Source organism: Triticum urartu, chromosome 2A (genome assembly GCF_056163025.1).
Source record: "Triticum urartu cultivar PI428250 chromosome 2A, HENAU_Tu73, whole genome shotgun sequence".
In the NCBI taxonomy this organism is placed as follows: domain Eukaryota; kingdom Viridiplantae; phylum Streptophyta; class Magnoliopsida; order Poales; family Poaceae; genus Triticum; species Triticum urartu.
In genome coordinates this window covers 554,518,519-554,532,080 of record NC_141874.1, presented here as the reverse complement: position 1 = coordinate 554,532,080, position 13,562 = coordinate 554,518,519, and the positions used below count along the sequence as shown (strand labels likewise).

General features: G+C 46.6%; 2 protein-coding genes across 2 annotated transcripts; one reads left to right on the top strand and one right to left on the bottom strand.

Annotated features, from left to right (window-relative positions):
- The first annotated feature begins 1,547 nt into the window (after positions 1–1,547).
- Positions 1,548–5,560, top strand: LOC125538698 (uncharacterized). The gene is made up of 2 exons (XM_048701970.2): positions 1,548–4,469; positions 4,831–5,560. The coding sequence occupies exon 1, from the start codon at positions 1,872–1,874 to the stop codon at positions 2,871–2,873; it is 1,002 nt and encodes a 333-aa protein (XP_048557927.1). The 5' UTR covers positions 1,548–1,871; the 3' UTR covers positions 2,874–4,469; positions 4,831–5,560.
- A 708-nt stretch (positions 5,561–6,268) lies between these two features.
- LOC125538697 (protein POLYCHOME) lies at positions 6,269–10,227 on the bottom strand. The gene is made up of 5 exons (XM_048701969.2): positions 10,084–10,227; positions 9,941–9,994; positions 9,733–9,793; positions 9,348–9,620; positions 6,269–7,292 (listed from the first exon to the last, which is right to left on the bottom strand). Exons 4-5 carry the CDS (start codon positions 9,609–9,611, stop codon positions 6,879–6,881), a joined length of 678 nt encoding a protein of 225 aa, XP_048557926.1. The 5' UTR covers positions 9,612–9,620; positions 9,733–9,793; positions 9,941–9,994; positions 10,084–10,227; the 3' UTR covers positions 6,269–6,878.
- Between the last annotated feature and the right edge of the window lie 3,335 nt (positions 10,228–13,562).

Sequence of the window (13,562 nt, the reverse complement as noted above, 5' to 3'; positions counted from 1 at the left end):
AAGCCCTGCGTCGGTAGCTTCATCAACACCGTCATCACGCCGTCGTGCTGACGGAACTCTCCCTCGAAGCTCTACTCGATCGTGAGTTCATGGGACGTCACCGAGCTGAACGTGTGCAGATCGCTGAGGTGTCGTACGTTCGGTACTAGGATCGGTCGATTGTGAAGACGTACGACTACATCAACCGCGTTGTCATAATGCTTTCGCTTACGGTCTACGAGGGTACGTGGACAACACTCTCTCTTCTCGTTGCTATGCATCATCATGATTTTGCGTGTGCGTAGGAAATTTTTAAAATTATTGCGTTTCCCAACAATTCAGACACCAAAAGTGTTTTTGGGGTACCGGATACTTATCAGGTCACCGAAAGAGGTTTCGGACATCCCCGGCAAAAGATATGGGCCTTACGAACCAAGAGGCAAAACGCACCAGCCACAAGGGGCTGGTGCGCGCTCCCATATGGGCCGGCCTAGGAGGAGAAGAAAGGGGGAAGGGAAAGGAAAGAAAGGGAATATGATGCCCCCTTCCTTCCCTCTCCCCCCTCTTTCCTTCCCCCTCTGACATATATATGGGGGGGCGGGGCGTCTAGCACACAACAGATCAATTATTAGCCATGTGCGGCACCCTCCTCCATCGTTTACACCACTGGTCATATTTTTGTAGTGCTTAGGCGGAGCTATGTGAAGATCACTTCACCATCATCACACCGTCGTGCTGACGGGACTCATCTACTACCTCGACATCTTCCTGAATCAAGAAGGCGAGGGACATCATCGAGCTGAACGTGTGCAAAACACTGAGGTGCCGTGCGTTCAGTACTTAACCGGTTGAAATGCGAAGAAGTTTGACTACATCAACCGTGTTGTGAAACTCTTCCGCTTACGGTCTACGAGGGTACGTAGACACACTTTCCCCGCGTTGCTATGCATCTCTATGGATAGATCATTGCTTGTGCGTAGATTTTTTTTTGTTTTCCATGCAACGTTTTCCAATAGTGGCATCATGAGTCAGGTCTATGCGTAGATGATATGCACGAGTAGAACACAAGAGTTGTGGACGGTGATAGTCATACTGCTTATCACCAACGTCTTATTTTGATATGCATAACGGCCTCACTGCATGGTAATACGTGTCTTATTTATATTATAAAAATCAAATTACAAGTCACATAAGGACGGCATGACAAAATTGAAAAGATAACACAACATCTCTGAGCTTGACACCAACGTCCGTCATTTGTCTTCGACACCACCAAAGTAGCCAGCGAATGAAAGAATGACGGATCACTTCCTCACCCGAGCTCGACACGGCTCCATCGCTGATATGCAGCTTTGCGGACCTTCAAGGTGTCTCTCCAAAAGTGAAGTCCTTGTCGTTGAACGAATCAGACAGGGCCAACACACGAACACGTTATCGAACTTCAGATCTGGCACCCCATCGCGACTAAGATGCCGAAATAGGAAACCCATACCTGCCATCTACGAACTATGAGAGGCTTGAGGATCAAGTGTTACGATTCGTATGTATAACGATTGTATTGGAGTGTTTCTCGACTTGGGGATCAAATCAAAGTGCGCCGGAGAGTTTAAGGACAAACGTGTAATTTTCTCCTCGAACCCTAAGCAAGGTTGGCTAGTTTCCCCAGATCGAGTTCGTCACCAAAGCGCGGCATCACGGGAGGATTGGAGCAGTTTGGACCTTGGGCCGACCTCCACCCGGAGCTCCTCCTTTCCATCGCCGACGGGTTGTCGCTAAAGCACTACGCCTCCATCCGCGGCGCCTGCCCGGCCTGGCGTTCCGCCCTCCCGCCGCCGCTCCCTTCTCTCCTCGTCCTTGTCGACGGCCGGCGCGCATCCGCACTATCGTTCCTGATGCAGCGCCCCATCCACTGCTCCACGCTCCAGACGCGCAGCTGCTTCCTCGGCTCAAGTAACGGCTGGTTCGCCGTCGTCAGCGAGTATAGGCTGCAGATCTTCCTCCTGAATCCCCTTACCGGCGAGGAGATCAGCCTCCTTCGGATTAAGAATTGCGGCAAGAGGGTGCGCAAGGTCGTATTCGCGCCGAACCCCAGACCCGACGACTACACCGCCGTCGCCATATGCAACGGCAACAAGCTCGCCTACAGCAAGACCCGGGATATGAAGTGGTTCATCAGCGACGTCGCCATGGACAGGGGGGACCAGCTCATCGACCTGGTCTACGACACGGACGGTGGCAAGGTCTACTGCCTTACAGAATGCGGGGACGTGCACGTGCTCCACATTCCCCGTGGCCGCCGCCGGAAGCCTATAGTCGAGCCCTTGCTGCCGGAGCGCCCGTTCGACCCCACGGCCGTCTTCGCACCGCCCTACCACACAGCTTCTAAGCTCACAAGGTTCAAGCAGATCTTCATCTGTAATGGTAGCCTGTACCAGGTATGGCGGAATGTCACCGGTAACATCGCTTGGCGGCTGCCAGAGGGCGGCCGGTTCAGCATGTCCGACAACGACATCTTCGTTCTGAGGTACGACCCTGGGCGCAGACCATGCTGGGACACGGTGAATGATCTGGGCGGCTACTCAGTGTTCATCGGCAAGAACAACCCAGCGGTGGTCCGGGCTGAGGATGTCCCCGGGGTGAGGGCCAACTGTGTGTACTGGATCGATGAGCGGTGGAGAGACGTGCCTATGGTGTTCGACATGGTCACCCGAACCTCTGCACCCTTTGTTCTTCCCTCTGCTGACAGTGTTCAAAGCCCCCTATGTGGAACAGGCTGCTGGTACTTCTTCAGTGATAACATTACAAGCATCGACAACAATGGAAGGAAACAGCACATGAGTGGAGACGCCGACAGATCTCAAGAACAACAGGAAGCTAAAAGATCTAAGTTATAAGTTAGTTCAGTTATTTAGAATCCTAAATTTATTGCCTAGCTGAGTTCTGTTAATTTCCTATATGACTGCAGGTTATTTAGATGTTCTTCATGTTCCTAAATTGTTGTGCTGTAGCTAAACTTATTTAAGTTATTGTGTAAGTTTGTTCGGTGTTCAATATATCTTTGAGTTATTGGTGCTAGTTTGTCATTTATATTTGTATATGGCTGTTTTGGTGTTAATGAGTGGCTTTGCCCTTTGTTGTATCGGTTTTCGGCTGGTTTTCCACTAATTAACAGGGCAACTCTTCTTAATAAATGGGAGGCAAAACTTCGCCTCTGTTGTGGGAGAAAAAAAATATTCGTAAGGCTGTCTGGCATTGTGGTGGGTTTTCAGAAGCACATATCAGTTGCTACTTTGGATTTAGACAGTTGTTGGCAGTCAGTACCCCCACAAAACAACTAAACAAATGCAAAAGAAAAGAGGAAACAAATGCAAATTGGCATTAAACTATGTGGCCTTTTATTTGAATAATCCAGTTGGTCTGTTAGTTTATACTGTGTACTCTTAACATATTCAATATGGTCGTTTTCTTTTCCCAACAATCTAAGGAAATGAAGCTCAAATTTTGGGTGCGCAGTCACGTTGTTCTGTTTAGTTGCTTCGAAGTTTGTCAAGATCAAGCAGCGGAAGGGCCTATGAAGGCACTAGGCGTGCCATGTGAGTTTTTTCTACTTGTAGGTCACAAAATTACACAGATGGATAGTTCAGAACTTCAGATTGCTTTTTTGGTAGTAGGAAATGAGCTGGGAATGGGATTGTTCTTAAAATGTATCACCCACGATCACCAAGATCAGTTCTACTAATCATGTATACAAAATCGAGCAAATAACTTGATGATATAAGTTAGCTCATGAATTGGCAGGTATTTTCATTCTCTGCTACCTTGAAAGTCCAGCAACTTCATATGTAGTCTTGATTATAGCATCATTGGAATCAAATGCTTCAGAAGATTTAAAGAGTTTTATTCCAGAAAAAAGAGGAGCAAGCATATCTAGAGCTCTCTTCTTCAGTACTCCCTCCGTCTCATAATATAAGAGCGTTTTTACACTAGTGTAGTGTCAAAAACGCTCTTATATTATCGGACGGAGGGAGTATATAACAAACCACCTATGTTTAAGCTTTCCACAGTCGTGTGCACAGCATTGCACTGGTAAACACCATGAAGACCCTGTAGATGTGTTGATGTAGCAATTCCTAGGAAGGTAATTGTTTGTTCTCTTTGATGTGTCTTGACAGCATCCTTTGCTTTTAATGGAAATTTAGTTGGTTATAAAAGAAGGTCCTCTTTCACTAGATTTGTTTCCCAGGCATCTCATGTGCATGAATGAAAGATTAAAATTTGTTACCAGCACTGTCTTTTAATTTTCTGTTTGTTGCATAGTTTTTTTTTGTACTGTAGTACTACTTGATTTGGAATTTACAATGTGGTTAGGTGAGGTCTATTTTTCGGTCTAAACTGTATCGTCTATGTTTATTACTGAGCTTCTTGATTGTCCAGCTCTTTGAAGGCAGATTCAGTAATGGAAGGCAGATATGCTACTGTTCAGTTGATAGGTGAGGTACTTGCTCCTTATCCACAGGTCTCTTCTTGTTGTTTACTTACCGGTTACATACTCCAAATAATCACTCGAGACAATTCAGTCTTGAAATTGTTGAATCATGTTTAGTGTTGTTTAAATTATCACTCAATTGCATACCACTGGAACTGAATTATAGACAAACTCATGTTGAATCATGTTTAATGTTGATTAAATTATCACGCAACTGCATACCATTGGAACGGAATTAATTAGACAAAGTCATGTTAAAATGTCAGAATGAAATTTATATACATAATATTGTGTGATTTCTCCTTGATTGAATGTATTGAGAACTTGTCAACCTTTGTTTACTCATGTCATTTATCATGTTGCAGGTTTTGGAAACTCCTCACCTGATATGCTTGGACACATATCTCATGGTTCTGGACAACCTGTTGATACGATGCCCCTCCTTATTTGGAGGCGCTTGGCCACCTCTGGGACGGCCGTTGCTCCCAATGGTGTGTGGAGGTGGTATTGAGTCCTTGACCTTGTAGTCCTCCATTCTCACTGGTGCCACTTGTGCATGGAAGGCGAGGGGTATGCGATGATCGGCGAGGCCAACAAACACGGCGGACAAGTCGGTTAACATCTTCTTTGGTTGTATGTGGCTTTCAATGTGAGTGCCCTCTGTGGCTGTGTGTGTCCACCTTTTTGTTACCAGCAAGAGGAGGGAAGTAAACTTTCTTGCTGTTGTTGACTTGTCGTGGAAGTTCTTACTTAAGCTTGAAGCATTTGTGAAGTCTAGACCATGAATTCTGGTGCAGTACAATTGCAGGGGAAAGCTGGCGTGAGTGTGTGCCTCCATCGGTTTTCTTAGACTGGGGGGTGAAGGTAGTAAAGAAGAGTGATGTAAGTTGAGTATATCGAGTCAATTGCAAGGGGAACTTGTATAATGACCCTCATGCCTTTCCATGATTCAGCAAAGAAAAAAGGAATGTCAACACTTTGACGAATAGATTGTACTACTAGTTACTGTACTAGTTAACTTTCAAAAGTGCATCATGTCCTACTAACAACGCCATGGTTCATGGAATCATTAGGGACAATGCCAGTGCTCACCGAGTCATTTAGGACAAAAGTATTTCTCTCCTTGCATAAGCTGTGACATCATATTCAGTAGCTTCAACATAAACTTGGAAGAATTATGTACTGAGTAAGGACTTGTTCGGCAATCCACCAGCTCCTTAAAATTCTAGGATCTGCGGAGCACCTGTTTGCTCGCTCCAAGAATTTTAACTGCAGCTCCGTCCGCTCCAGGAGCGGAGCCGTTGAGCGGAGGGACACCGAACGGGCCCTAAATTTTGCAACAATGTATTCTTAAGCCTTATTATTAGTAACACAGTAATAAAAATGTCAGATGTGAAACGGTGTGAACATGTTCTCTTAATCCCTAATTACATAAACATGTGAACATGTTCTCTTAATCTCAGCAGAATCAAACTGGGTTGTAGTTTGAAAAACAGAAGCAGTTCAGGGTCTTTTGGGGCCTGGTTTCACTCCTTCGAGCTATATCTTCACTTATATATGTTTTATTGGAGCTGGCATTTTAACTCACGCAAATGGATGCACTGATGAAGACAGGCAAACTGCTGCTCCTAATTAAGCAAGCATGCACGAGTAAAAGAATATGAGTGACCTCCAGGTGCTCAAATCAAAAAGAAACAGAACCAAATTTTATGCAAAAATACAATAAAACATAAGCTTCTGGTACCTTTTCTGATACGGCAACAAAAATGAATCTTAATGAGCATGGAAATCATCTGTAAGAAATGCCATAGCTAAACAGCAAGATTTCAAGAGTGTAGAAACATTTGACACTAGAAATACAGAAACCATGATAAAGCTACCGTATAGCAATGGTTTATGGTACTGAAATTACAGCACAAAACAAAGATTTGTTAGGCTGCGTGCTAGAGTACATGACACAGAGTTCTACTGCAGTAGCATTAACCTGAAACCATGATAAAGCTACCGTATAGCAATGGTTTATGGTACTGAAATTACAGCACAAAACAAAGATTTGTTAGGCTGCGTGCTAGAGTACATGACACAGAGTTCTACTGCAGTAGCATTAACCTGACACTAGCAGAGTTGCTAATCCTAGACCCTCAAGCAGAGGGAACCAACAGGCCAGCCCCATAATCCCAGATCCTCAAGCAGAGAACCAACAACCGAGATAATCCCAGGCCCTCAAGCAGAGAACCACGAATCCCCATCTTATCATAACATGCTATGGTAAGTCTTGGGGTGAAGGGCAGACAGAAGAAGAGCAGGATTGACTGGTCAGGATAGCGGCTAAGAAAGCAGCAGACACGGCGGGCTGGAGGACTAGTCTGAGATGGACTTTCTCCTCTCCCTGCAGTGAAGCAGAGTACTAAACTCATCGCATGGACATGAGAGTGCGCCTCTGGTTGGCCCTCTTGGAAGGCAGAGCGGCCTTCTTCTGGTTCTTCTTCACCATCTTCTCGATTTGCTCTATTGAGCTGGTCAGTTTCTTCTCCATGAGATCAGCGAGCGCTGGATCGATGGGTTTTGTTGGAGTCTTCTGTGAGCTCTTGGATGGCGAAGAATAGACCTTGAAGTCGTGCTCTGCCTGGCCAGGTGCAGGGTTTGCGACCATTTCAGTTAAGCCAGAACCAGAGGCGATAGCTTGGGAGTCCTGAGCTTCAGTAGAATGAGGAGTGCCCTGCTCTGCCGGTACCGGAGTCGTCAAGTTTGCAGGTTGCGGAGATTGCTCAGGCGTTTCGCTTTGCTGCCGAGCTGCAGCAATCCTTAAGCGGCTTCTCTCAATAGCCTGAAAATCAATAGTCAGAAGAGCGGCACGTAGAAAGAAAGAACATGCACTGAAATGCATAATTTTAGCTATAGAACTACCTGCTGCAAAAATAAACATTTGAATGGCACCAATCAAAATAACAAATATGTAGCCAAAGCAGGTCAGCAGAGGTAGGCATATATGTTTTGTAAATTAGGATTCAGTGGTAACGGCACTGTTAAAGAAATCATGCCATAGTAAAATGGTTGATATGCACTCAGAGCTTAATTCACTAAATTATAATATTCCACCAATCAAAATAACCCAAGCTCAAAAATATATTGTTTGAATGACACACAAGAAACATTTAAATTTTGAGATAGTACATGCTACAACAGTTGATTATATACACAACATTTTAACTCAAATATTAGTTAAGGGGATTTTATTAAATAGACATCTAACTGGTGCATGCTATTGTATCAGTAGTATACAGTAGCACAATGTACAGCATATGGAAAGAATTACCAGCCTCGGGCTATAATGCACAATGTACAGCATGACCAAAAGAGGATAATGCAAACTATACAAAGGATATACGCATATAGACAACATTGTTGGTCTTACTTAAGAGTATAAGGGGCACATGTTTGCAGAGATTTATAGGCATAAACAACTTTGGAGAGCTCCATTTTCACTTGGTCAGGTAATATCAAAAGAAAAGTCAGCAGCTTAGGAAAATAGCCCAAAAATGTGTGCATTTATTGGTATGCTTGAACAAAACATCATACTGAATTACACTAATAAAATATCTGAAGTCAGTTAACTGATGATAGAAAGAAACGGTTTGCGATAAACAATACTGGTAGCCAAATAATAGTGCTGAAAACTAAAACTAATATAGTACAAAATCGTATAACTGAATCATACTCAGGCATCACTCATCAGTACAGGAAACATAAACACTAAGCAAACAACAGCTCCGATAGGCAATTGATAGGTGTTTCTTTGGACAGTGAGGTAGCCTCTCCACTCACTAATAACTGCACTTTAAGCAGGCATGATAGTATTCATCTAACATGGACACTTGATGCAGGGAAGCAGGAAAATGTTTTGTTAATTCTTGCTATGATATCTAATTAGATGGAACATAACAAAGTAATGGTTCATGAGCACAAGAATATCCTCCGTCAATACTTCATACCAATAGTCAAAATCCCAAAACCTGACAGTGCCAAGCACGGAAATAATATTCCTCTGATCTGAAATTATTGTCGCGAGCTGTACACAACTTTGTACTATCGCAGCAGTTCCTTCACAACAATTAAAGCGGACCAGAGGTAGTACATCTGTTCTGCTCACTACTAAAAGTTATAGCAGTATCATGCTTTCATGACCAACTAGTTACCATTACGTTCAAATATTGTCCACAAAACCATAACAGAAGTAGCACAAAATTATTCAAGTGCCATTGTTTAACTGAAACTTGGTGTAAATAAGATCCTCTGTCAATACTTCATACCAATAATCAAAACCCCAAAACCTGACAGTACCAATCACGGAAATAATACATCTATTCTGCTTACCACTAAAAGTTATAGCAGTATTATGATTTCATAACCAACTAGTAGTTACCATTAAGTTCAAATACTGTCCACAAACCATAACAGAAGTAGCACAAAATTATCTAAGTACCATTGTTTAACTGAAATTTGGTGTAAATAAGGTATTAAAAGCAAATTGCTGCAGTTTGGCCATTTGTTAACAGTTAAGAGCTACCAACAATAATCAAGTGCCGGTGGAAATGTAGCATAGCACAAAATCATATAGCTGAATCCAACTCAAGACTATTGTCATGGGATTCCACAAGCCCACATTGGTAACAATTGTACTTCAAACATGCTGTTACCTGCCAACAACTCCAGAACGGAGTTGGCAGAGAAGAAAAGGCACTATACACGTTCATCTAGAGACTCTTAAACAGCACAGTGCAGAATCGTAAGCAAGATAGCAGGTGAAGCAACTACATCTTCAAACAGTTTCAACTACTCACGTCAGAACAACATTACTTGATCTGAAGAAATTGGTCATTACCTTTACAATCACCGTGATATCACGGAGCGGCGTCCTCGGGTACCAGCCAGGAAGTGGGCTCCTCCTCCTCGGGGGCGTAGCCTTCACAGCCCAGACTGGCGGCACGTTCTCCTTGTTGCTGGAGGGCGACGCGAACCGCCGGGGCAGCGGCTTCCCAGCCCGCCTCCCTGCCAGCGCCCCCGGCGAGGCCACCCTCCTGATAAAGAAGCCGCCGCCAGAGAGGTCGGTGAGGGCCGTCCTCTTGAGTTCCCTATGTTCAGGCATCTTGGAGATCTGCAGGAGGCAAGCGGCAGAAGAGATGCGGATCGGTCAGAACTCCAAGAAACGCATCAAAAGAGCAAGAAATGGCGGAAAACTCAAAAGGCAGCATCCCCTGCGCACGCACCTGTCCTCTCTTCTTCCCTGGATCTTTCTTGTACGATTCGTATCTCGAGATCCTTCCAGCCCTGTTCCCAGAAATCCACAAGCGCAAAACGTCCAAGAAATCGTCAGAAGACCAAGAAATGGATGGGGAAAATCGTCAAAAGACCAAGAAATGGATGCGGGGAAAGCAATGAAGACCACCGATAACCCCAAGATTTCTCGCGCATTACCTGTCCCGACTCCCGCTTCGATTCCGCGCCGCTAATCCCGACCCTAGAACAGATCTGCAGCGAGAGAGTCGAAGAAACGCGTCAGAACCCGCAAGAAACGGCACGGGAGTGGGGACCAAAGGACGAAATTCGAGATTTCTCACGATTTGCTCGGCCCTTCCTCCAATCTCGCCCGCTTCGAACCCCTGGTACGGCTACGGACTCTAATCTACCGCTAACTACGACTAATTTCCGGGGGAAATCCCTAGGGTTTATAGTACTAGCTACGGCTAGATGGGGAATGGGGGGTGGGGGGGAGGCGCCCGGCGGGATATATTGAAAACTCAAAGTTTGAGGCTGGCGGCCGTGGGACGAGATTTCGGTCCACGGGTTCCGCTGTGGACCATGTCGCATCCGTCCGTCCGTTTGTATGAGGTGGACGGGCAGGATGTGTCCGGTGTTTGGGAATGGTCCATTGGCATCGTAGCCGTTGATGTTTTTGACTTTTGGGCGGTTCTGCCGCGGTGAGATTTGGATGCGTTCTTTCGGGAGGGGATGGCGTGGCCAATAATGAACGACTCATGCCAGCCTCGTGACTGACGTCAAAAAAGGAAAGCTTTTCCGGTTGGCCACGTCGTTTCTCCAATAATCGTGTACGGCATATTTCTTTTTTTTCTGAACATTAGTACCGACCCAAGCGCTCATACATACGCACATACACTCATCCATATGAACGCACACACGCATAACCTATCCCTATGAGCACCTCCGAAAGACTGAGTCGGCTTGTCATCTTTAAATTTACGGAGTCACTGTAGACGCATCGTCATCGACGGGAACATCTCCTCTTACTGAATGTGCATCGCCGAAAATCCTAAAATAAATTCAGAAATAATGCGAGCACCAGGATTTGAATCCTGATGGACTGAGAGATACCACTGTCCCTCTAACCATCCAACCACGGCTTAGTTCGCTGTACGACATATTTCACATAGTAAGCAAATGCGCATAGATGAAGGCTGAAATTTGAAGGACGACTCTCGGCGTCGTTCAGCCGATGCCTCGCATCGATCAGTTGTCGTGTCAACCGTCTAATCTCGCTTAGGGCAACTTCAACAAACCGACCCAACTCATCCGTTCACATCCGCCACCGCCTGCTCCCTCGCCAGTGACGGGCAAACCCTAGCACCATGGGCTTCCTCAGCGGCAAGGGCAAGGGGAAGCACACGCCCGACGTCGGCTCGTCTCGTGCGCCTCCTTCGTCGCCTGGACACGTTGTGAGGGAGCGGCTGAACATGCCACTGCACCAGGCACGGTGGCACTGGCAGTACCGACAGCCACTATCGTGTCCAGATGTCAACCTGCCCCACGCTTGACATCTGGGACTGTAGCGCATCCCGGTGTGGCAGTCGCAGAGGGCTCAAGTCGAGGAGGTACGCAAGCACCGGGAGCTCCTGACGTCGGCAGCACCGGCTTCCTGCCTACGCACCAGACTCTCCCAATTGGGAGGTCTGGTTTGCCCTTGAGCACGGAAAGGAAGGCCGCCGGGGCGTCCAGTACCACCATGCCAACCCCCGGGCGTCCCCATGGGTCAAGCCGAAGGAGGAGGCCTATCAGGTCGCGTTGGCGGCGGCCATGCAGAGCTCCATCAAGAGACCCGATGCAAGAAGGAGGAGGAGGAGGAGGAGGAGGCTACCTACCATGCGAGGCCGCGGAGGCTCTCGCCCTTTCTGCGATTAGGGACTGCGTGATTCTGCCGTCGCCGTCGAGGCTCCCCGAGCCCAAAGGCCAAGCCGCCACCGCCGGAGCCCGTGGCGGAGCGATACGTGTGGACCGGAGGGCTGCGCGAGTGGGTCAGCGCACCGGCCGTGTGCCTCGATGCGACGTCGGCGCAGGAGGCGGCGTACCTCGAGCATTGGAGGGCCCGCGCGCTGGCGGAGGAGTGGGCAGAGGGCGAGCCCCTGATGTAAAGCGCGACGAGGAGGAGGAGCGTCGTGCCCGCGGCGAAGCAGTCCAGCCGGCGGTGCATCAGGTGCAGGACGCGCCCCGTGCATGGGAGGCGGCATTCCCCTGGGCTAGCCTGGCGCCGGAGTTTTCGACCTCATCGGCCCTTGGTCGGACAACGAGGATGTCTAGGGCACAACGCGTGGAGGCACAAACTTTATTTTTAATTATGTTTCATTAATGTTTATGTGGACTTTGGCTAGCGGTTGACCGGCTTTAATGTTTAATTATGTTAAGTTTGAACGTATTTGTTGTGTTTTTTTTAGTCCGCGTGAAGAAATTCATCAGATCAGCGTTGGATACATGCGCCGACCCAATAAAAAACGAACACTGACGTTTGCGTGGCCGACATAAACGGATAAAAAATAGACAAAACGCATTCGTTTAGTTCAGAAGGTTGGAGTTGCTCTTAGGCCAGTGTCCATAATTGCGTGGTACGCTCGGTCGTGTCTTTCATCCTGCCATGTCTAGGATGAGAGGGTGGTGGACGCCGATCCTTGTAGCTCTGTCCTCGTGACCTTGAAGCATCCCCGTGTCGCGGGCTCGTGGCCTCTAGCCACACCGTCACGCACGAGGACGTCATCGTCGCTCCAATGGTAACGGTCGATGCAACACATTCTATTCCTTGTAATTAGTGCGAATAACCTCCATGATTGTTCGCAGCAACGCCATCATTGATTGCAAAAGTTTCTTGGTAGCTTGCTGCCTGTTAGGGCATATCTCTGTTTAATTGGTGTTGGTGTTCATGACAATGCGTTTTGCGGATTAATCGTGTGCATTAAGCATTTCAGATATTTTTTATATGACACAAGACGGTTTTATTATCCGAAGAAAGAAAGAGTAAAGAAGCTTTTTTTTCGACGTTTCTTTTCAATTGATTTGAATAGAAAATCTATTCTATTAAGAGGGTTTCCGTGTTGGAAGGTATAGTTGGAATCAACACATACACAAACTATATGCACCCACATATCCTTCCCCAACCTTGAAGCGATTCATCTGTTGTGCATTGGGCTTACTGGCAGAGGCTAAGCGGTAGTATCGCTTAGGCGGTACTTCTGCTGGTTGTACCGCGACTACTATCATTGAGTTCTCTGTTAGGCTTCAGGTAAATCACAGTAGTACCTCTTGCAACTGGTGATAGTACCGTTTAGGCAATACTTCCACGAAGATGTCGCAAGCACTACCGTGGGTTTCTCTGGATGCCATCAAATAATTTGCGGTAGTGCCACTAGCACTAACGATAGTATCGCTTCGTGCGGTACTTCCGCTCTGGTGTCGTGCAAAACTATCGCTGGTTTCTTTGTATGTTCCTCTGGCAAAACTACTATGCTAATATCGGATCGGTGCTCGTTGTCGCTTTTATCGTGCTAAGCGGTAGTACCGCTCTCCCAAGGGGCAATACCGCTTAGAGCACACCAGTGCATAACGGTTAGATTTTTGTTCTATATATAAAGGGGGTCTTCTTTCGCAAGAAGACATACCTCTTTTTCCCCATTCCTACCAAGGGGGGTCCGACCGCTGGCAGTAGGTGGCAAGAGGACGATATCAAACATGTTCGTTTTTCATAATCGACTGATTCATTTATTTTTTCAAGATAACTTGAGTCGGACCTTTTTTTTCCCTCTTTTCCTGCCTTGCA